Source organism: Cupressus sempervirens, chromosome 2 (assembly GCF_028749045.1).
Source record: "Cupressus sempervirens isolate cs-2001-9-10 chromosome 2, ASM2874904v1, whole genome shotgun sequence".
Classification (NCBI taxonomy): domain Eukaryota; kingdom Viridiplantae; phylum Streptophyta; class Pinopsida; order Cupressales; family Cupressaceae; genus Cupressus; species Cupressus sempervirens.
Window position 1 is genome coordinate 728,383,519 of NC_143119.1, and position 25,750 is coordinate 728,409,268.

The window sequence follows — 25,750 nt, forward strand, 5'->3', positions numbered from 1 at the left end:
AAAATAATAATAAAATCTCAATGAGTAAAGAAAGAAATTAAATTAAATACAAGAGACAATATTGTAGAAAGTATGTTAAATTTCTAAATAGAATTTAATAATAAATAAAATAAACACAAACAAATAAGTAAATAAATAATATAACATAGAATAATATAAATTAACTAAATTTAATGAGAAGTCAAGAGATGTTTAAGAAATAGACACGACTCCTTAAAATTAAGATATAAAAGGGAGGAGAGTTTATTTTAGAGAGGACAAAAAAGGAGGAGAAGAGAGGAGTTCAAAAAGGAAAAATGAAAGAGGAAAGTAATATGAAGAAAATAAGGAAGTGACTTTTTGAAAAGGTATCAAATAAATTGAAAGGATGCGAACTTTTGAAAGGGTCATAATTATGAATAGTTGCGACTCTTCAAAAATATTTTGATTATAAAGTATTAGTACTTTTCCAAAGGATTTTAGTTATGAAGTGTTGTGACTTTTCGAAAGTATTATAATTTATTAAGTGTTGTGACTTTTCAAAGGATTTATATTATGAAAGGTTGTGACTCTTGGAAAAGAAGAAACAAAAAGTATATTTTGTCCCTTCCTTATAATTAGAAAATGAAGATTTTTGAAAAGTAAATATAGAGTTGAGATAATCTAGAAGGAATCATTCATTGAAGGGCCGACTAAGGATAGAGCCACATGGACCAAGAAAAGAAGAAGGTAAAAAAGGTACGTTTATGGATTATATTTGTTTAATTATACTTATGTATTGATTTATATTAATGAATCATACTTGTGGATAATATTGTGTTAACCTATGAGATTAATACCATGGATACTAATGAAACTTGAAGCATGGAGCATGTGAGATATTTAAGATCTGAGAGTTGATATTGAAGCATGGAGCATGCGAGATATTTAAGATCTCCATTGTCTGCCATGGTCGATAATTGACGTACCAAAATATTTTGATATTGTCAAACATATGCATATGTCGTTGGCCTTGGATAGAGGATCCCTGTCCAAGAAGAATCTTAAGGAGTGCGCTCTCAGGATGACGACAAAGTAGCTATGGGCTATGAAGTCCGATCTGGAGACATCCTTGAGATTGTGATTAACTTATAGGGTAGAATAATATAGTTTTATTAGTATTGCGATTCTAACATTTATTCTTGCAGGTATTACTTGTCCTTAAGTAACTCTTTTAGTGGGGACATTACATAGTGTCTAAGATAATTGTTTGATGGTTGCCTTGTTGTTTCGTCTTGCAGAATATCTTGTGTAGTAGTAAGTGTTCTAAGTCTTGGCACTTCACCTTTGTTACCTTAATTAACCACACTTCCTTTTCCCTTCCCACTGTCATCATGAGGAGTTGACTTCTAAAACCCTGGAGGTCATTCAATGAACACACAAGGTCCCACACTCACTGAACTTCCTATAAGGCCGTCCACCTAAAAGCAGTTTTAGGTGTCAACAGTACAAATATTCGTTTATATTGCATCTGTCTATTATAAACATATAGATATAGTAGAGATAAAGTCTGTAAAATGTATAGACATTTACATCTATTCAAGAGTACAACTATTCCTTTTCACCACAATGACTGGAGGTTTTATTTTTGCAACTTGATTTGCAGCTGTTCAATAGTTACCTCTGCTTCTTATTTTCTGTATCTTTGTTGCCTTGTTCACTTATCTCTGCTATATATGTATTTGTTTCTGCTGTTGATTGATGATGCCTTGGAGTTGATCCTTTGATATATTCTATTTTCCCCTTTTCAAATGGAAGATACATGTCACTTCCCACAGCATCCCTTTATTTGCACCTCTTCTATGGTCGCACCCTTTTGTAAATCTGTTTTTTATCAACTTAGTTGCAATACATCTTTTGTGGGTTACCCCTCCTTAATTAAACATTGTCATTATAAGTGGTTTTAATTAGTGTCATCACTTTCTGTAACCAATGGTGGGTGTCTTAATGAAATCACTCCTTAACAGATGATTGTCTTTCCTTAATGAGATCACTGCTTAAGTTCTGAGTTATAGAGATCACTGCTCTATTCCTGGGTCTATTGGGCACGGGCCATATTGTCTAGCAAGGGAATGTTTGTGAAGTCTTATTAATTAAAGCAATTTCCTATTAGATTATCTTATTTATCTATTGTGACGGGGGCATGACATATAGTCCAAAAAGGGCAAGCAAAAATAAACATATGTATACAAACTACCTAAGTAATGTTAAACTATGGTGTAATGAATTCATAACTATATCAACACCCCACTAAAGTGCTACATAGTTGGATAAAATGAGTCTTGACAAGACAATGCTATTTTTATTGCCCATTTGCAATAGAATTGATGAAGGGCACTCCCCTTAATAACACAAACTCATACAACAGAATGGAGAAAGAAACAACAACTTGCAAGAACCAAACAATTGCAAGAACAAGAACACTTTCTTTCTATTATCTTCAATGAAGTGACATTACAACATTTAGAAATCTAACATGCTACAGCCACATGTGCATTTTCATTACAATAATCTGTGAAACAAAGCCACCATATACAGCATCAGAACTGCCCCAAATAACCCTATAGTCCTTTGTATGGGGGGATTTTACTGCCCTAGAAGGTTCTAGGATCTCAAAACCTCAATTTTGAGGCTGACCATCCTTAAATTATTTTCTTTACATTGGATATGCCAAGAATACGCCCCAAATGGTTTTCGAAACTAAAATGAGTGTTTGAAGGAATTTTACTTTTCTATCCAAAGTAGTGCAACTTTCAGAGGGCATAACTTCTGACTCACTGACCCGATCGGCTATTATAACCACTTTTCAGAAATCTCTCAAAGTGCTCTACAGTGGCTGATTGACCTAGACAAGTGGAGCAAAAACTGAAAATTTTCATTATCTTCAAAACCAGACTTGATCTTGCAATGAAACTTTACTGTTAGGCTTATATAACCAAAGTGATGAACATTTGGTGCATAAATGAACAACTTATTAATAATAGTAATTTTTTTCAAAATAGTAACTCTGCACAAAGATAGCCCTTATTGAAAAAAATAAACAATATTTTTTGGTTATGCAAGATTGCTCTACTCTTACACCCTAGATGCTCTTGCATTAAGAATCCCGCGCAGAAGGAGAGTCCTCCAAAAAGTAGACAGAGAAAGTCCTGAAAAGAAGAGAAAAGATTGGGAGGACTAAGTAGCTTCCTAAACCCTAGACAAAGCTTGTGATCAAGTTCAACTTATTTTTTGTGAAGGGCTTGATTAAGATATTTGGTTCTTGATCTGGAGGAGGACAAAGCTGTCATGGTTGCATGGGATTCCTTTGTGGGTTTATATTTTAATTATCTAGTGGGCTTATAATTTTTCCTCAAATCACATCTTGGGTTTTATTGTTTTTTCTCCAAATTGAAGCTTTGCATTCTTTGTTTTGTGTCATAGATTTTGTTATCTTGTTACTTTTGATTGATTTTTCACCTCAAAAATTGTGTGGTTTTTTGATTTTTCTCCTTAAGTAATTGTGGCCTTTTGCAGTTAGTTTTGGGGCATCATGCTCATTTGCAAAGTTTGTAGGTTTTGTCGATTTTTCCTCAAAATTGTGCTAGTTCTTAGTTTCTCTGTCTCCAGGGAAGAGTGACTCTGTTATCCAACTTCAGGTTTGTTGTTGGTAAAAAGTATTATAGCCAACGACTAGAGTTGTATATGAAAGGGTGCGTGACGGTTGAGTCACCCTTTCAGGAAAGTATATGTACATCGTCCGAATGGACTATTGAAGCATCATCACTGTAATCGTTGTTTGCATACTGCTTATATGAATAAAGTATCCTATTTTGTGTTACATTCTAATACCTTAATATGATAAGAATCCGTTTACCGTGTACAGTAAACATTTGGCGTTGTTGCCAGTTGAACTTGGTATACAGGAGGTGTTATGAAAATTAATGCCGAATCTACTCAGTAAAGATAGGAATAAAATAAAAGACAAGGATGATATACGCACAACATGAGAAGCCTTAATTTTAACACAATAGGCGGAGCGCAAATAGAAGTTTCAGCAGCTCACTAATGGACACCGAGGGGGTGAAGGAGCACTGACAGAGGGAGTGCATTCACCTAGCAAATTGAGGAGTGCCGAGGACTTGCTCGAAGAAACGTGCCAAAGATTTAATTTGGTAGAAGAGACAAGGGAGGAGTTCCTAAACTTGTATAGCAAGGGGTTGAAAATCCGAATGGAAGGGAAGGAACCCGCACGGCTCGAAGTACTGAAGGAGCACGAGCATGGAGTGAACTCTTCGTTCCCGATAAATCTGCCGAACAGGTACAGGTAGAGAATAGAACAACTTCGCTTGAAGATCTCTTTACACCAAACAATGCAGTTGTCCACAGTATGGTTGTTCGAAGTAGAGCGGTTGTGCAAAACAACACAAATACTCGGAACAACGCGGGTACGTAGCATGTACCAATGACTCGGAAGAAATTAATAATGGTAGGACCTAAGGAAAAATTACTGAAGTTTAATGGCGATGAGACGACCGATCTAGTTAGACACTGTAAAACATGTGAAACAATCTGGACAGTGAACGGTGTAATGAACCAAGATGACTGGCTCCAATAGTTTCCGGTGACCCTACGATGCGTAGCGATTGATTGGTTTAGATGCCGATCTGCAGAAGTTGACTACATGGCCAAACATCAAGAAAGAATTCATAGTAGAATTTCGACTACTAAGGGATGATAACGAAATAGTAGCGGAAATATACAGTACAAAACAGGAAAAGAACGAAACAATCCGTGTATATGCAAGAAAGTTGAAGGAGCTAGTGGGGAAAATGGAAAGCGAACCAGTTGACGATTTAAAGAACAAGTGTTTTGTTGAAGGGCTACGACTAGTAGTAAAGGAAAAGATGAAAATTGTACCTCCAGCGTCATACATAGATGCATATGATCGGGCGATGGATTTGGAGAGTGAGTAGAAAACGAGCAGAAAGAGGAAAAACAAATTGTCGAAATTAGACGATTCATCTTCCGAAAGTAACAACAACGACGAAGAGTTATAAGAAGGTTCAAGCATTGCAAAAGGATATGTTACGAATGATGGAGTTTAGAAATCTGAAAAAGAATTCTGACTCAACGAAAGGAGGGGAATTGTGGTGTACAGATTGTAAGGAGGAGGGCCACACAAAGGGCTCTTGCCCAAAGAAACGATTTTGCGATATCTGCCAAATCGCGGGACATTTCACAAAGGAATGCCCATTCAATATGAAGATGAAGGGACACCAACAAGTATTGCTAACATAGGAAGTGTCCACCTCAGGAGCAAGAACGAATACGAACAATGACGCAACCTCCGGAGGGTATTGTAACAATAATCGACACGGACGAGGTGGTAACAATAATAATAATAACAATAATGGGGGCCGAAGTTGAATACAATATGACTCGAGTGGATGAACAATGATACAGTGCTGTGCGTGCAACCTTTGGGGACATTTCCCTAGAGACTGTACCACGAAGACCGTAGCTATTGTGGTCTGGGAGACCACGAGGATTCGAAATGCCCTAAGGGGTGAACTTGTTACATATAGAAACATGTGAGGAGGAGACATTAGCCATCACTTGCTAGCAAGCAAAGAAGGCAACATATCTAGATGCAAAAGAGGAAAAGAAAAGGTTCCAACAAGCGCTAGCGGAATTAGAAAAACAAATGGAAGCCGAAAAATCACAAACAAAAGACACTGCTGACACCTCAAAGAGGAATCTAGTAGAACAAAATATTGTATAGCAGGTAATGCAAATGGAGGTTCCTATGAAATTGAATGACCTTCTTGCAATGCCTCAGCTATGGACTGCAATATTGAACATGACACCACTGCCGAAAGTGACAAAAGAGACATGAAAAGATGGCAGTGAAATGACTGTGACAGCCCCAATGCTACTGGCACTCGCTACGGGATGACATCCTGTAGTAGTAGAGATGGGTATCCTGGGAACCATCCTCACAAACACAATCATAGATGGAGGATCAGGAGTGAATGTATTATCGGAGGATGTATGGAAAAAGTTGGGACAACCTATGTTGTGGCCACCTACATTTCAACTACTCACTGCTGATCAACACGGGATCAAGCCTTTAGGGACCTTGATGACGCAACTTGTAACCATCGGGACAACCATTCTTATTGGATTTTGTGGTCATACCATTAAAAAGGAAAGGGTACAATGCCATCCTTAGACGGGGTTGGTTGGTGCAGGTGAAGGTGAAACGTCATTGGAAACGAAATACTCTGTCCATGGAAGGCAGAGGCCGGAGATTTGTAATCAACCTACACACATAGATGGTAGGAGAGTAGGCAACATTGTAGGATTCAGAAGGCAAAGGCGGAGGAGATGATGAAGGGAAGAAATGAATGGAAATGAATATTGAGATTGGAAGGAGGGTTCAACGGTGACGACTTGGACTCGGTGAACGACCTACTCCATTGGCAATGGAGGACTACGAGCTCTCTTCGAGCTGTAACATGTTGGGTGTTGAGGATGGAAAAGAAGAGAATGAATTTTTGAAGGAGTATAGAAAAGTGAAGGAAGGAGAAGCACAGATAGGTGAAACACTTACGTATACGTTTAGTGAAGACAAACCCATTAAATACGAAGAACCCACTGTAAAGACAATGAACTTAGGGGATTAGGCTAACTCGAAGAATATATTTGTGGGAGATGACTAGAATCTGGTCCCAAAGGTGACAACATTAAAAATATTCATGGAATATAAGGATGTGCTCACATGGATGTATAAGGATTTGAAAGGGGTATTGCCAGAATTATGCACCATCGTATACCACTGATAGGAGCAATACCCGTACGAAAGCGGCTGTACCAGATGAACAAAAAAATTATGCTGCATGGGTCATTGATGAGATCAATTGAATGCTTGAAGCAATCATTATTAGGGTGTAGACGAGTGAGTACATATCACCAATTGTGATATCGCTAAAGGACACCACTCAGATAAGGATATGTGTGGACTTTCGATGCTTGAATGAAGTAATGATCAATGATCCGTTCCCAATAACATTCATTGATAGGATTTTGGAAGAAGTCGCGGGGCATGAAATCTATTCATTTATGGATGGATTCTCTGTATACAACCAGATATCCATCGTGGAAGAAGATAGACTTAAAACAACCTTCATAGTTGAAGATGGAGTATATGCCTACAATAGGATGCTGTTCGGGCTGTGTAATGCTTCGACAACGTTTCAGAGAATTATCTTGCACATATTTGATAAGATGTTAGTCGGGAATTTCAAGGCATTTTTGGACAATTGGTCAATATTTAGTGTGGAGGACAAGCATATGACCGCACTCAGAGAATGCATGGAAAGATTCAAACAGGCGAGACTGGCATTGAATCCGAAAAAGTACAGATTCATGGTACCATAGGGGAAGCTATTAGGGCACATAGTATGCAAGGCAGGATTAAAGACAGATCCTGACAAAGTTCGGGTAATCTTGCAAATGCCACTGTCAATGGATGTAACAAAGGTAAAAATCGTTCCTCGAACATATTGGATATTATCGAAGGTTCATTAAGGGCTTTGCGAAAATATCCTACTAGTTGGACAAACTAATTTGCAAGGGAGAACCCTACAAATGGGATACAGAGCAAAATGAAGCCTTTGAAGGACTGAAAACAAAGCTAGCTACAATGCCTATCTTGGCTTATTTGAACTAGGATAAAGAGTTTCATGTTCATGTTGATGCGTCGAACTATGCAATTGGAGCAACGTTGGCAAAAATAGGTGATCACAGATTGGATCATCTGGTGTATTTTGCGAGTAGGCTACTATCTAAAGAAGAGAAGAATCGCAATACAATATAGCGAGAGGCACTTGGAATAGTATACGCCATATAGAAATTTAGACATTATCTATTGGCGACGTCATTCATATTTTATGTGGATCATCAAGCACTGTTATATCGTGTAAACAAGCCCATCATCCAGGGAAGGATAAGCAGATGGCTATAATGTTACAGAAGTTCACATTCAAAATTGTGGTACAACCTAAAAAAAGCCATATGAGCGCGAACCATTTATCAAGGATCAAATTGGGAGAACCACCCAAGGGAGTTAACGATGATTTTCTTGATGCACAATTATTCCAAAATGTTGTACTATCATCCTGGTACACAACTATTGGGAAATATCTTTTAATGTGGCAATTTTCCAGGGAAATGCTGCCAAATGAGAGGAGGAAATTAGTGCCGAGGAGCCGAACATTTCAATTGATCAATGGGTTGCTGTATAAGATGGGGCCCGACCAGATTTTAAGATGGTGTGTTCTAGAAGAGGAAATTCCAAAGGTGTTGAAGGAAGCACATGAAGGACTAGCAGAAGGACACATGGGGTTGGATACAACTGCGCGGAAGATACTTCTAGTAGGGTTATGGTGGCCAACCATGCACAATGATGCTAGGGAGTGGGTCATTGCATGCGATATATGTTAGAGGGCGGGGAAACCACTGAAGAGGGATTTCATGCCTCTCAATCTGTCACACACAGAGGAGGTATTTGAATGATGGGTTACCAAATGGGTAGAGGCGTGAGCCCTACTTGACAACTCTGCAATAAGCATGACGAAATTCATTTACGAGCAAATCATCACAAGATATTGAATCCCGCTATAGTTGACAAGCGACTGTGGGGGACATTTTGTCAATCATGTCATCCGACTACTAACCACAGAGTTCAAGATATACCATTCTCTATTGAGCTCGTACTACTTGAGCGCCAACGAGCAAGCAAAAACTATGAATAAAATCCTAGTTGGAGTAATAAACAAATCTTACGCAGTCGAAGGAGAAGATTGGGAAGAAAAGCTACCATCAGCGTTATGGGTGTATTGTACTTCATACAAGGTAACCATGAGACACTCCGTTTTAGGTGATGTATGGACAGAGGCCATGGTACTAACCAAATTCATGGTATCAAGTTTAAGAATCACGATTGAAAACAAACTAGGAGATATGGAAAGCTTGAGGGAAAGATTGTATAATTTAAATAAACTTGACTAACAACAAGTGTAGGCCCAATGGGCCACAAAAGTTACACCATACAGGTGGAAGGCATGACACGACAAACACTTAAAGCTCAATAAGTTTCAACCGGGCCAACTAGTATTGAAGTACAACGGGTGCAACGAGATCAAACTAGGAAAATTTAAGGTGAAATGGGTCGGGCCATATAAAATTTGCGAAGTTGGCAATAATGGAGCAATAAAATTATGGATGCTCAACAGGAAGGAAGTGCCTGATGCAGTGAATGGGTTGAAATTGAAAGTCTATCATGAAAGAAATAACGTGCCTCTGTGGACGAACACTTAAGAGATAGTATAAAAGGAATAAAAAGTAGTAATGTATATATGTAAGATAAGTAAATGTAAATAAGCATAATAAATATGTGCAAAATAAGAAGTCAAAAGAGAAAATTATAATATGTGAATAGAGCAATGACAAAGTAATAGTAAGTAGGAGATTATATAGCACCACACGGGCTTAGGAGTGCATTATATGGCTTTAAGAGGACACTGTACGGTGTTAATAGGAGGACACAAATAGAAAAGACCCACACCGTATGAATAGAATACTAGAAACATTGTACGTAAAGTAGTAAAGGAGAATAAGAGCACTGTGTGGTTAGCAAAAGAAGCGTTTACAGAGAAGCTTATTACCGTACAAGCACCATAGCAACCATTAAGATCGTACGACCCTCTCAACATAAATTGGTCATCGTATGAAGACGAGGCACACCGTATTGAAAAAGAGAGCAGAGGATAGGTATCGTACAGGACAGGAGAAAGGAGGCCCACCGTATGGTAAATAAGAAAACTAGGTGATAAAGGTGATATCGTACGATACAATGTACAATTAGAAAACTTAGCATACTGTACGACCAGCAGGTATACAGACAAAATATACCATACGGTGTTGAAGAGGCATATTATAAATTGTAGTGTGGGCATACCGCGCGGTAAAAGTGATTTAGGAGAGCAAGGAAATAGGTGTCTACTGTACAGTGAGGGATAATATACTAAAGCATGGGTGTAGAGTAATATCATAGATCACTGTACGACCGAGTAGAGGAAGGCAAGAATAGTTGGAGAGACCGTATGGCTAGAATAGTTGGAGAGACCGTACGACCAAACGAAAAGGAGGGAAGTAGTATAAAAGGTCGTACAACCTAGAAGAAGGAAGAGTGTTTCTGAAAAATGACAAAACCAATTGTACAGCCATACGGCTAGGAGGATATGAGTTTTAAAAAAGGGGTATACTATACGACAGAGGGAATAAAAGAGAAGACAGAGTGAAGGGATAGACCATACAGCTGGCTCCAATTATAGAAAGATCGTATAATTGGGAATACATGGTCAAAACACGTTGATTGAGAACTATACAAATTTGAGGAATTTTTTTCCATGAAGGCTCATATTTTTTTTCATGCTTTTTGCTAACATGTTTTGCTAATTTTGGGAGGCTTACTGGTAGAGTCAGTGACAAGCTTTTGTCTTTTTTTTGCAAAGTTTTTTGAAGAAGGTGGCACCCTTCTTTGTTCTTTTGGATAGATTTTGGCTTCTTGATCATTAACATTTTGCACATCCAGTGATAGTCTTAGCAACGACATAATGTTTTGCAGAATTTGTGGCCAGAAGACAATAGCTAGACTATGATCATTAAAGGAGGGTATTAGAATATTATAATGTTTCTTTAAAAATCATCTTAGTTTGTCTTTAGTTTACTAGGTAGTTTTTGTTTCTGTCTTTAGCTAATGATTGTTTCTTCTACCCTTCTTTACCTCCTTAACCCCTGGGTCTCTTGCTTGAGGAACAAAGAGGTTGCTTGGCCTTTCCTTGGACCATATTAGATCTATGAGACCTTGTAGAGTGTTCACTCGACAACATCACCCTACTTCAAGTGGCTCCTTGAGATGGTCCAAGGTCCCCACACACCTTCGCCTTGAACTGTATCCTATGGTTTTGGACTACTTCTTGCCGGCGGGAGTTCCTAGGCTCTCTTGTTTTTCCATCTTTTCGCAGACACCATTTGCTGCTCCCGTTGCTGGTTTTGGCCTTGTTGTACTCGTTTCAGTCCATTAGACCCGTTTGTGGTCTCTTGTTGGACATTAATAAATTTATCTTATCATTTAGAAACATAACCTTTATAAATCTATATAAGGAGTTTTCATCTCATTTGTTTAATGCACCAACAACAACATCGATTTACCATATCAGAAAGGACCATAGTTGATGCAATAGCCTCCTTTGTACATGTACTATTTTGCTATTGAAATGCTACGAGCTTGTAGTGTTTCCATTTTCAAGTTGTCTTGCAGTGCAATTGGTGTTGACTTTCTATGTTTGTGTCTGCCTGATTAGAGGAGTATTTTGATGTTAGTAGTGAGCTTAGATGGTTTGGTGGAGTTGTACGACATTTTTAGATGTTATTTCTGGCTTTCGGTTTGGCACCAAGATTCTTGGAGGGAGCATCTATTTTTAGTCTTGTTGGTTTCGTTTATCTCCTTTCATCATTGAATCAGTCTTATGTTATCAGTTTTCAATTCTGATGCATTTTGACCATTTTCGCTATTTGGGTATGATTTAGAGCTATATTTGATTAAGTTTACTAAGGTTGCCATTTTAATTAAAATAATTTATCAGACACCTCTCTATTGTAGCTCGTTGGAAAGAGAATAATTTATTTTAAATGACGAGACAGTAAAAGGTGCCTAAGTGCTAAAAATATTTAAACAGTAAAATAAATCACTTTTTGGTGTTATAAGGTTTATCTAATTACTAAATTGATTTTTACCAGAATTTGTGGAAACTTCTCAACAATGCTTACCAGTAAGAGGTTTAAGAGCTCAGTTGGCATGTTGAAGTTTACTTTTTTCTCTGCCTGCAGCTCTTGTGGTTCTGGAGATTATATTTTGTTCATCTCAGCCTTCTTGAGGACATAAATCATCGAACGGATATCCAGAAAGGCTTATTGTTGAACATGTCCGTCCAGTTGTTTTTGACACGATCAAGAGGCTTGCCACAGTGATGAAAATTGAAATGTTGATACTAAAAGTAATATAATTTTATTTCAGTCTCTAACATAATTAGGGGAGAGGACCGAGTAGTTGAGCACCCTAACTTCATGCTTCTCAAAATCCTATGTAGAAATCTCAAATCACTTCCATTTTTTTACACCAGCTTACTTGGCAAGTCCCCTGCTTATAACTAAGGTTTCAGAGCCGCATTATCAAATATGATGCCATATCAGTATGCTTTTTGCCAAGGTGTCCAAAACAGCCCAAAAAAAAAGTGAGACCAATCGTAGAGCATTAGAGACCCTCATACTTGTGCAGCTGATGTGGCATCACACTATTGGTTGTTTTTTGGGAAAAGGGACATATTTGATTCAGTTATGGGTAGTCTCATTAGCAAGAACAAATTTAAAGTCATAACTATTGGTACAACCTTACCAAAAATGTTGTATATTAAATCAAGTGTGGGTATTAAGTTAACAACTCCTGTAACAACCATTGGAACATGCTCAGGTATTGGGTCCTCTCCCCTGTTGGCACTTTTAATGTCATTGGTCTGAACAACTTTCATTTTCATATGTTATATAAAAAAGTTGACATCGTATCTAGCCAAATAATTTTCATCAAAAGCTTGAATATATAATTTCAGAATTGCTCTCTTGAATCATTAAGTGAAGTGTAATTCAAGTGCAGCTTTCATATCCTAGAAGGAATTTAACTTCCTTTGCATAATATATGAGAAACTGTGTAGGTGTTTTTTCATTCCTTACAAAAGAAGAGATTGCCTTCCATGTTAGAAGTTTGAGAGGTGGAGTTCTGCAATGCTTGGGATAGATCATGTAAAATGCTTATGGAAGACTTGAAATCAGTTGGTTTCTGCTGTATTGAAGGGATTGAGAGCGTCAAGACTGTTTGCTTGGTCCACTTCTAGTTATCATGAGAAGGTACCTGATCTTGTACATGGGATTTAGCAAGACATTTTTATTGTCTAAAACTTCAAAATATTCCGTCTTCCTCTTGGAGTCCAGAAAAGGCAGATTAAGACTGATACCCTAAGTGGTAGATAATAAAAGTAAAACTTATGGACATGTTTCTTAGACTTTTAGAGGCCATTTCAGTAGGAAGGTGAAGGCCTTTTAGTTTTTCATATCAAGTGACTGGTTGAGTTTGATTTTGAGATAATGAAAATAAGTACATTGGATGGTCATCATTAATTATGCATATTGCAAGTGTAATCCGGAAGGATACAGTAAATCATATTCTCCTGTTCATATGGATGTGCATGATGTCACTTTATGGATGTTGGGAAAAAGACACATATGAATTATGAATTACAAGTGCAATATTATAGAAAGTTGTTACGTCTGATGCCATAGCAGTTCATATGTGTTCTTTACTTTGTTGTATTCAATTTGGAAAAGCCTATGTTTTTCTTGTTTCATTTTCAGTATTCTTGCTTTCATTTGTAGATTTCCTGATCCTTTAAAATTGACCAGGCTGCTACAAAGAGCTGCTTTTATGCGGGATTTGCTGCACAACGTAATTTTGCAGAGGTAAAATTACTTAACTATTTGAATGTACATTCGTATTTAGCATGTTTGTTGCATTAAACAGTTGAAGGCTGTGGGATTCATTAAATTGGCTTTAAAGATTGCTTCTACCTCCCTGTCAAGGAATGTAATTTTTTATTAAGTGATACCTTTTATTAATCATAATTAAATTTGTAGCTTGTTGTATATATTTATGTGCATATCAGCATTTCTAGTGTTAAATTTTCATCTATGAAGTTTCTTCATTTGTAGTTCATAATGCATCTTCCCTAGAAGATATCTTCTTAATTTTTTTTTCCTTCCTGGCAGGTTATAGCCAAGGGTGAAGCTCAAGGAATGGTGAGCAAATCTCTTGGAATTGTGTTTGGCATTGCCCTGTCAAGCTATGCTGGCTCATCGGGATCTTTATTGATGGCATCTTTTGTGATAGTGACTGGGATTCACATGTTCTGCAATCTCAAATCATACCAGGCTGTTCAACTACGAACCTTGAATCCATATCGTGCAAGTAAGATCATTTTGAATTTTCTATTTATGGAGTGTTTCCTGTTTTTTCTCTCAATAAAAATAAAGCAGATATATTTATTGTGATTTGGCACACCATGTATCATTCTTGAGAAAGGTATGAGGCTGTAACACTTTACTGTGCTGACATACTTCATGCTCCCAAATGATCCACCAAATTAGTTGTTAATAGTATCTGACATGTATTGGCAATCCTTTTGGAAGGGATAAGAAATTCCATTTTCTCAAAATGTAACAATGTCGCCATGCTCGATTTTGTGTTGTGTTGAAAGGATAGCTTTTGTTCCTAAACACAGTATATCTACATTATAGATCTCAAATATGTTTTTTTCCCCCATCTTATAGCAGTGGACAATAAATACATGCTTGAATTTACTCATAGCTTGCATAGGTATGTCCAACAAGAGACCCCACACGGGCCTAAGGGACTGAAGATACAAACAGAGGCTAGAAGACAGTAGGACCACCAAACGGCGTCCGAGAAAAAAAAGGAAACAAACAGAGCAAGAAGCAAATAAAGAGAAATATCACCACACAAGAGAGACTACAAGACTGCAAAACAACTAGTGGTTTGTAGTCATCAAAAAGTAGCTCAAAACTGAAGGATAACTATCCGTGTGTGGAGAAGTCTGAGCCCGTTGCCAGAGAGAGGACTGCTGTTGCTGATGGTGCATGTGCATATGATCTTTGTGCGGCCTCACCAATCTGGTGTGAGTAGCAATGAACAGGTCCCCAACTCACTTGGTTTCTTTAGGAGAGGTAACCAGAGTGAAGAAGGAAGTGATAAGCTGGTGAAGGAGTGCAGACCTAGAGGGGGATAATTGCCATAGAGTGAGATCCCGAAGACAAAAGGCCTCTTGGATATAGAGTGCAAGGCATTGCTGATCGTCATACCTGAAGGAGGAGAGGGACCTGCAATCTCTGAATAAGCAGTGGAACCTCACTTGAATCTTGTAGTAGATTAGACAATAGAATACAAAATGGATCTCAGTCTCTGCCACACCCATGTCACAACACTAACAAATCCGCTCATCTCTGTTGGTTTGGTGATTGTCTGGATGCTGAGCCAGTGAGAGCTAACTATGAAAGAGCCTAACTGGACATGTAAGGCACAAGGCCACTGCCGAAAGAGTACTAAGGTCGAACAATGATTCCATCCTAAATGTCAATATTGTGCTGCGCAGAGGCCATATGAGGGCAGATGCCTAGCAGTGGGTCGACCCAAGTCATGTGAATAAACCTCCTATAGATGTCCATCTTTGTAATCTCATTCAACTTCTCCTGAGAGGGAAAAATATGAATTAGAGCATCCAGGAAGTACTTAAAGCGATGTGATGTCCCCATATTAGTATATAATTTAAATAATAAATAAATGTTTTATATAAAGTAATATTAATAATGATATCAAAATACTAATATTTTTATGAAGTAATATTACATAACCCCCTAATGATTTATGACTAAAATGTTAATTCAATCTTAATGAATATTTTTGAACTGTAAATCATTATAAGATTTACCAATTACATTAACACAATAATATGATATTATTATCAAATAATAGAAAAAATAATAATCATAATAATAATTGATTATACTTATAATAGGAAATAATATATTACATTCTCTTTTACTCAAAACAACTAATATATATAAAACGTTAAGAAAGGATGAATTAAATAATTAAATGATAATTAAGAAAAGGACACGAGTATTCTGACCCCTCCCCATATGATGGTGCATTTAATTAGTTGAAATAAATAGAAAATTACATTTTCTATAGAGGGCCAACCTTGCTAGAGATGGGTGCCCTATCTCAAGGATAAAATATAACAAACATTTGTTCATATTGCTGACCGACCTGGTTGTGACCCTTGGGCGACGTATTTAAATGCAAATTTAAATATAATATTTACGGCCTAACTTGATTGGATAAGTTGTAATGCTTGGTGAAGAGTTGCCTCTTGGAAGGTCTAAAAAGAGGTATGTTAAGACTCATTTGGGCATCTTTTATTGCGATATCTTTTATTCAGGAGCAGACTTATAAAAGAAGATCTGAGATTATGAAAAATCAGATTCTTTGGGATTAAGAAGGCACGTGACCAAATCTTAAGGGAGGGTATGAGAACTCCTAAATGTGATTTGTAGCAGATCTATAAGCTAAAATGAGAGCAATCTAAAGGGTTGCTTTATACAGGTTCGAGGCAGACTTAAGGCAATATCTGGACTATCAAACACAAACAGAGGGAAATACACAGATAGCAGAGACAATTAATCCTACAGCAGAGACAGTCAACCCTATAGCAGAGGCAACCATACATCAGAAACAATCACAGTTAAAGTAGAAGCAATCATACAACAGAGAAATATTAACAGTCATAACTCTTATATGCACTTTCATACACGAATCAAACAATTCTTAAGACTTCCTGATCAGGAAAGTAGAATACAGATTATTAATGGGGTATTCCAGAGGTAATGCTATAAGTGTTGTACATGCTCTACCACATACTCGTGACAGTAATTGGGCTTTATCTATTATGCTTATGTCGCTGATCACGAGGAGGTGTCAACATGTTGTCTATATCATCATTGAGGAAGAATAACACTTGCCTTACCATAATCTATATTCAGAATTAATAATGAGGATTAAAGTGACACGTAAGGTACAGTAAAAGACTATATGTGATGGTCAGTGATCCTACTTGAGTTTGGAGGAAGCATGATATCAACTAAACCTTAATTATGATTGATAACTGGAAAATGCCCTAAACAGGTCATTACAGCAGCCCATGGCAAGTTGAGCAGCTTTCTTTCTTAGTTTCAATGGTGTGAGTGTTGAAGCTTAGCATCTGTCAAAGTAATTATCAAAAACTATGACCAATAGGATACAAATAAAGAAAAAGTCATAAATAAACGAATGACCCCCAAAAAGGGTTCATTACAAGCGAGGAAGGTGGTCAATATTGATACCTATGGAGTTGAGGAGACTGGAGGCCTGAGTATACCAACACTGAGCATGACTAGTGGGGTCAGAGGTTGTAATTGAAGTTGAAGAACAGCAGGCCAAGTAGGAACAATGGTATTTGCCTCCTCTATAATGGCCTTGAGGGTGAGAGTATGGTTTGTAGTCTGAAAATTCGCTCTGAAGCCAGCTTGGCCCTTGACCCTATAACCCAATCAGTCCAATTGTCTCGTGAGAATAATGTGCAGAATTGTGGCATTGAGTTTAGCAAAAGTGTTTCCGATCATAATGATCCTATAGTTGCCTGCATCAAAGTCAGTCCAGCCTTGCATATCAAGTGAATAATATGGTGAGAACAAGAGGGCAGAAATCCAGTACACACTACTCATTTGAAGAGAGCAGCAAGATACGATCCAAGAAAAAAAATCCCTAGCTTGAAGAGCTCCAATCAGCAACCTTGCTACAACTCATGGCTCTAATTACCTCGGAAACGATGGATATGGTAAAGAGGTGGCAATGGGGGGGGGGGGGTTCGATGCAAAGGGAAGGCTGACCAGGAATGTCATAAAGGGTGACGATGTGGGAGACGAGGGAGCTGAAATCCAGGTCAGCGGGGAAAGTGAGGTGGCGGGGGAAAAGTGTGCGCCGAAGTGCTTCGGGGAGACTCGAAGGAAAGAGTTGAGAGATTTGCATTGCTCAAGGTAGAAGAGACACTTCTTCCAATAAGGAAGCTACGGTAGGAGAGCCTAACCTAGGGAAAGGAGGGATCTTGATTCGTGAAGGTGGAGCAAACAAGGTGATGAAAGGACTTGTATTCATCATCAAACCAACGATTCTGGGGACAATAACTAAGGTGGGAGGGACAGGCAATGAGAGGGGCAGAGAAATATGAGAAAAAGATGATAAGGGACTCTCGAATTGCCATGGAGATGAGGTCGAACATGATAGGTTTGTAAAGGGAGGGAGCAAAAGAGAGTCCCTGAGGTGGGAAATAAAGAGACTGTGATTGGCGTCAACGAAGGAGAAGGTGGTGCGAGTAAACGAGGGCAACACAGAGGGGCGGAGGAGCGGAAGGATGGGGGAGGGAGGGGGGTGTGTGGAGAGGGGCATGAGGGTGAGACTAAGGAGGGAATGGTTAGCCAACAGAAGGTAGGAAACAAAGAAGCGTCAAATGAAGCAAATGAAGGAGGTGCAAGCAATGGGGCCAACAAGTAAACAAACCGAAGTCGAGAAAGCAGGGGAGCTTGTTAAGAACCACAAGAATAGAAGACTCATAGAGATGAAGGAGGTGTCTGCCATATCGTGTCAAGGGGCCATCGACATCATTAGAGGAACATTGTAAACTAATCGCATCACTGTCAGAATTAGAAGTACATAAGTAGTCTGCTTGCAAATCATGAAAAGGAGCTTGAAGGTCTATGGTATGGGTATTGAATTCCCCTAAAATAATCACGTTCCCCAAAGTAGAGAATTTGTCAATCTAGTTGCTAAGGTCACCAAATAGATCACCCTTAGAACTGTGAATTGCATATGTAGAAGTAGTCGACGGGAAATAACAAACAACAATGGAAAGATCTCTATCCAATCTGCCCCTGATACAGAGCCACATGAATCTAGCAAGGCTGTTAGAGTGCATAATAGTGGTCATGCTGATGGGGCGATTGTGAATGAGGCAGGCAACCCCACCTGAACTCTTGACTCCCCTAGAAAACTAGACCTCCTCATAATGGACCGAAAGCCACTAATACCCAAGAATATTGGGAAGAGGACATGTCAAACTCTTTTGTGTCTCAGTAACAAGTATAACATCCACCGTACCAATGAGATCCATAAAAAAACCAGGCAGAGATTAAAGCGAATCATTACTGTTCCAACGGTGAACAATCAAGGACTCACTGGACCCCCCACCCCATCTAGACCCAATGAGCATCATTTGGCCTAGGGAGTTGACCTGGATTCCCAACCAGGTGGAGGACTATCTCTAATAACCACCTTAAGGTTGCGGATAACTGCCCATTTTCCCTTAAGGTGGGCTGCAACAACTAAGGTGCGGGCATGTTTAAGCTTAGTGACTTGTGACTTGGTAAGATCCTCATGGAGATAGATTCTAGAAGGTAGAGCGAAGAGTTTTCTACGAGTCCTTACATCTCACAGCCTGTTTAATGCATTAAGAAATCTGATAAAAAGTGTCGAGTCTTGCCCAATCCATGCCCTATCGATGCAAATCTCAGAAAGCTCTAGTTGGTCATGAAGAAAGGCATACGCTTTATCAACTGGGTTAGCGGTAAAAGATGGGAGGCCTCAAACTTCTAGATTAAGTTCCCTAGCTTGCTGCGCCTGTTTGTTTGATAACTTGGATTGAACAAGCTCCTTAACTCCTGTCATTGGAAGTGGTTGTTGTCTCTTCTCGTTAAACACTTCAACCGATGATTTTAACCGTCTATGTGTTTCTTTTCATCGCATTATGGCAGCTAAGGAGTTCGGCTTCCATCTCCTTAATGTCTTTAATCTCGACATCACGAATAGATCTCTCATCAAGATGTTGTTTGATACCTGAAGCCTCAACATTGATGGCGGAAAGCTAAAGTTCAAGTGTTGTGTATTGCTTGAGAGAAAGGAGAGATTCTTTGAGGAGTTTATTTTCCTTCTCCAAAGCCGATTTTAACCTATTAGCAAAATCCATTTGCAAAGATCCCTCGACCATTCTCCAATGGTATGCCATTTTAAATTTTGGTGTATCTTCCATACACTCAGAATCTTGTGCAAACGCTTGGAGCTCACCCAAAGTCAAGAGTTTGAATCCCAAAGCAAAAACCAAATGCTTGCAGAAAGTTGGCAAAACAAAAATATAGATTAGGATCATAGAGCCGAAACAAAGCCTTTGATAGTTATAGATAGACCCAAAAAGCATGACAGAAGTGTAGAAGTAGGCACTAAAAATCAATCCCAATCCTTAGCAAACTCAGCAAGGAGCCAACACAGACAAAGATGTTGAGTAGGAATGAAACACTGGGCAACAAAGACTAGCACAATCCTAAGCCATAGCAAACTTAGGACACGAACCTAACATAGACAAGAATGTCGAGTAGGGTGAGCAAAGCCACAATGTTAAGCAACAACCAACCTGAGCGAATGCAAGAGCAATAGTACACACGACAGGAGCAAACATTGGAACGAGAGCATAAATAACGGACATGGAGCAATCCAGATCTCACGCAGGCAAGAGAGCTCAATTGTGTTGAACAAGGAACAACGCAAACGGGCGCAAAATTGAAACGCTTGATGGAAAACAACTTGCAAAAATTAGCTAGAATAGAGAGCATGGGAAACAGGTTGCAAGTTGCACAGGGTAAAAAGATTGATGGGAACACTCACTTAAATCCCGAACGCCACAGGAAGCAGAAGGAACGATGGAGCAAGCGCAACAACTGCAAGGGCAGTGGCAGGAAACATAGCTCGCGCGAGTCACATGCGAGCGGAGCACATCATGAGAGCATAGCAAGAGCACATTGCATGAGCACAACGTGAGCACATTGCGAGTGTTGAAGATTCACTTATTATTTGGGACCTAGATTTGGGATGTCATATAAACAATAAAATTACTTTTATCTTATGAGAATCTAGTGATGTAAGGGTAGGGTATATTCAAGCAAAAACACTCAAACTTAAACATACAAGAAGCTCTGTTCAAAGTTACACATAGAAGCAATATAAAAGGCACATACAACAATGGTAACAAGATCGATATAAGGCTAGGCAATTGGTAGCCAAACTGATGTTATAATTAAAAGAAGTTTGTCAATATGGCTCACTGTGAGGCCTTCTGGATTTCGGCCATATACATTGAATTTATGAAGTTAGAATCCAATTCACATCTTATTTTGCTTCTCAATATATCATATTATCCTCTGTTGCCTCTACTTGCCTCTAACCAAGCTTCTCAATATATCATATATAGCTAGCTGAGCCACAAGTTGGCTAGTCAAGCATTTAATAACATAATAGGTCCAACCTTGGAAGAGTAAACCAAAATCGATGCTAAATGAAACATAAGGCAATGCACACTTGAAGGCACATCTACATGTGTCCTAGGAGTTGGCTCCTAACTTCGCAACACATCATGTTGACATAAGAAACTGCGCCAAATGAAACAACATGCCTTGCTAGAAGGAAACACACCAAAACAGAGACCGTAAAAAACGGTTCACAACTTGAGAAATACAAACGATCAAAGATTGTGCTCTTAGGAGGATCAAGGATAGGTCCTTATCAACATGTTAACTATGCATAACATGACACCAACAACAACGGCTACTTCACGAACAACAGACTCGTACATAAAACAAGATATTTTTTTGGTTGATGCAAGATTGCTCAAAGATCCAAGATGCTCCTGCATTGTCTAGTGGCATAAATATTTATTTGATTATAAATAAATATAAAATTGCATGCAAATCAGTGAGCAATAAGAATGAAAGGATGTTGTCTAGATTGGGAGCAATGTATAGGGAGAGAAGTGGAAGTTGCTTTGAACTAGTGATGTAAGTTCAAAGATATCATCGTGGGGCAAATGCTGTAACATGTTCTAGATGACAATATAAATTCACATTACACTATGTTGGCAAATGGATTGAGCTAGAAGAAATGGAAATTGAATTAAACAAGAGGAAGATTTAAGTTCTCTTGTTGGCCAGAGAGATTAGCATATAGACCAATTTAACAAGCTAGATCATGAAAAGTTGAGCAACACCAATTCTGAATTGATGAGTAATTTAAGACGCAATACCTTTGAGGGGAACACATATTTGGATCCTATATTACCTGATGGGTGTAATGTGAACACGAAATTTTGTGCCATCGATTTTTTTAATCACATAAAAGAAGGTAGAATCAATTTGAGTTCTTGGATGAAGTATAAGAAGTCAAGATAAGAAGATCATTGGGAGGCTAGGAGTAAATAGGTTACGATACCAAAGCCTCCCTTAATATTTGAGTTTATTATGAAATGCTTCTAATGGTGAAATCTAACATCAATTTTTTGATCCTTAACAAGTCTTCTTGGATTGCCATTTCAACTTTGAAGCCTTGACTAGCGCAAATTTCATTTTTGTTTTGCTACACTTTTGTAATAATCTTATAAGTTTCTTGCTCTTGATCTAATTAATTTGTCTTTTCCAAGATAAATCAACACGGATTAGTTTGTGAGGGAAAAACGCTCTTTAGATTACAAGGGGAAGCTCTTTTGTTGTACGAATTTAAATGATGTTTACAGTTTTTATGATGTGGGGATGGCTCAAGGACATCCCCTAACTGACCTTATTTTATCAAGTTTTTCCCTAGATGGTTTGAAAACATTTATGAAATGGTAGGATGCCGACAGGATGGTTTAACATCTTGAGAAGGATTAGTGAAGTCCTAGATGTCCTTCATTAAGATGGTTAGTGTTAGTTTGTGGTGACGGATCACGGAAGTACTGTACACTCACCATAATTCCTCGGTGGGGTTCAGGGGGCTATTTTATTGACTATTCTTTCGGGGGCGGACATGTAATTATTCTAGCCCTAATTTTGTGAGCGGCAAAAAGCTTGTATAAAATGACTTAGGGTTAGGGATTTCCTAGTGTATGATGAGATAGTAGGTTCTTGAGGTGGTATTGAACTGTAAGTGATTACATATTGTAAACAAATTGTAATCATTGGATAATAAAAATATTGGACTTGCTGTTTGTGGGCGTAGCCCAGGAATTGGGTGAACCATGCTAAAATCTTTCTCTTGTGTTCTCTTCTGTGTGCATGATTATTTTCTGATATTGGATATATTTGCATGTAATTGTAATTTCATTTTCATTAATCGTAATATTTAGGAAGGTCTTAGATGTTCCTCAACCATTCTTGAGATGATTTATAGTCCTCGTGGCAATTAAAGTGATTAAAAGAAATAATTGTGTATGTGAAGAAGACAGACCTTGAAACTTGGAATGACTTCCAAGTCAATGCTCATGCTTGTAGTTGAGGGGTTTTGTTTTTAATTTTAATTTTGTTGTGTAATTGTTGGTAAGCTATATGCTTGCGAGATGATGCGATTGATAAAGATCTACGTGCATGAAAAATCTGGAATGTAAGACTTAAAATAATAAGGACAATTTGCTATTGTAATCATTTCAATAGCCAATTGCTATTCAAATCGTGCAAGGGTGTTTTATTTGCTAAAATTTGTTGCCCTTATGTTGGGTTGAAATTGTAGATTCACAACCCTATAACTTAGATGCACCTTCAAGGCTAGGGGTTTGTCATCAAGTAGGTAAAACAAGGGATCATCAATAGGTTGAAGGTAAGAGACCAATTGATAAGAGTGGGCGATCTCTCCTACATTTTGGACTTAGATGTGGGAGGGTATTCCCCAAGGTATCCTTAATAGGTTTAAGTAACATGTAATATGTATACAACAATCAACAACTATACTAAATGTATGTTTGAACCTTATAATTGTTACTAAGTTAAAGATTAACAAGCTACATAAGACCTCTTGGGAAGTTTATAAAATGCCTTACACATGCACCTATAAATGATATCAATATTACAATCCCTAAAGATGATTTTGTTTAATATTATATACACATTGTCTAGGTGCAAACATGCGTTACCTGGTTCTCTAAATATCTAGCAGTTTGGGCTTGCTTGAAATTATTCTGTGATTTGCATCAATGAATCATGGACGCAATGCATAGATCCTATCCACTTCTAATCTTTAACGATAGGTTGTTTGAATGAAAAATATTTGATCTTTTACCAATACGGACCAATGCTTACTCCATTTGGCAAACGAGTCATGAACAACAAAGTGTAAGGATATACACCCAACATAGTATTGACATAACCATTGGCAGCTTATTTTCCCATTGATTCTTGGCCAGTTTTAGTTGGTGGATGTGGATTTGGAGCTGCAACAGTTGTTTCTATATATCTAGAATTATGTATGTGGAGGGTACCATATGGTAATCAGTAGTGTGTGTTTTAGGTGCAGTTTGCATTCTCCAATATTTCTAGGAAAAGAACTTCACACAAATCAGCATCCTTTCTTTCCATCACCATCTGATATGCACAGTGTATGTCAATGGCTGTAGCATAGCCCTCCTGATTTGCAAAGCAGACCTTTTAGAATATCCCTATGGTTGCATACATGATGGGTTTGACAATCTTAGTGACATCCAAGCTTCTCCTAACAAGTTTGCTCTGGTAAGTTTTGTCACCTTTGCATTCTTTATGCCTTTCTTTGGTGGAATGGCCCCATGTGTCCATTACTTGATGACCACTTGAACCACCTTCTGAGGTTTTTTGAGGTAAAGATATTCATCATGTAACCTATTGAGCACTATGTACGCTCATTGTTCGTGGGAAGTTTGGTAACTCCTTTCAAATATCCATTTTTTTTTCAGCTATCCAGTTTTACTATGATAGGTAATTGTTTTTTACGGGTTTTAACAAAGTCTCGTTGATCTCCTCAAAATGTGTATGGCCCATTTATGCATTGGGGCATGAATCTATTTTCAGACATCCTTTTGTAAATAATGGCTTTAAACACCTTACAAAATGTGCCATCTAGGTCGACCTCTCGTGCCTTATAGAGGAATTTTTTTTTATATGGGGCTAGCTTTTTCTGAGGGGACGATAATCCACATTTATAGTGTTTAAAGAATTGTGAAAGAGCACCATTGAGCTATGATTTTGCCTATGGAATGTTGAGTTTGTGTGAGTAAAATGATAGCAATAGTAAGTTTTAGTGTGAGGGTGAGGGTGAGGTGGTGATAGTTGATATTTATAAGATTATTGAAATGTACAACATTTATTGTGGTACTTGTTTTCTTCTTTTTCTACCTTTTTTGCCCTTTATTTTGCTATGGTTACTTTCCTAGTGACTCAATATTTCCTATTTATTTAATATTACACTATGGTATAAATATATGGTCTTTACCCGTACTTAGGTTAGCTCATGGTTAATATATTTCTTTCTTATACCCCCTGTAACATCCAGATTTTATGGTTCTAATTTAACATCTAACATACTCAAGGAATATAGATATAATTTCAATTTCATAGGAAGGTAGTTACATCATTCATGTTCACGTGAATATGATTTACCTTTAAAAACAGTTATACAAAATTTTCTTAACTTAAAAGACTTGAATTAACATCAAATGAAATTACTACAGAAAGTGAAAACCACATACCTTGGAAAACTGAGTTCGAATCAAACTAGGGATGCCTCTGCAAGCACCCGGGTTAGTCCGCAAATACACTATAACAACTTCATATGACAACTATCATCTAAAACCTGTTTTCTTAAAATCAAATTAAATACGTCTATTATTTTAAATTAGGGCATCACTTACCACGGTATCAATTAGGGCATTGTTTACCTTCGGTTCATTTAGGGCTTTTGATACCGCTATCTCACTTAGGGCTTCCAATACCACAGATTCATTTTAGGGTTTTTGCGACCACGGATTTCAATTTAGGGCTTCCGCAACCACGGATTCATTTTAGGGCTTCTGCAACCACGGATTCAATTTAGGGCTTCCAATACCACTGTATCATTTAAGATTCCAGTTGTCACCCAATCAATTAGGGC

General features: G+C 38.0%; 1 protein-coding gene across 3 annotated transcripts in view; it reads left to right on the forward strand.

Moving 5' to 3' along the window:
• Nucleotides 1–25,750, forward strand: part of RUS1 (root UVB sensitive-like protein (Protein of unknown function, DUF647)) — a 123,094-nt gene that overhangs the window by 40,912 nt on the left and 56,432 nt on the right. For all 3 annotated transcript variants that reach the window (XR_016360172.1, XM_089815196.1, XM_089815197.1), the window contains exons 4-5: nucleotides 13,579–13,635; nucleotides 13,942–14,140. Coding sequence is in view for 2 of the 3 variants with exons in the window: in XM_089815196.1 (XP_089671322.1) it covers nucleotides 13,579–13,635; nucleotides 13,942–14,140 (256 nt within the window). In the remaining variant the exon portion in view is untranslated. The remainder of the gene's footprint in view (nucleotides 1–13,578; nucleotides 13,636–13,941; nucleotides 14,141–25,750) is intronic.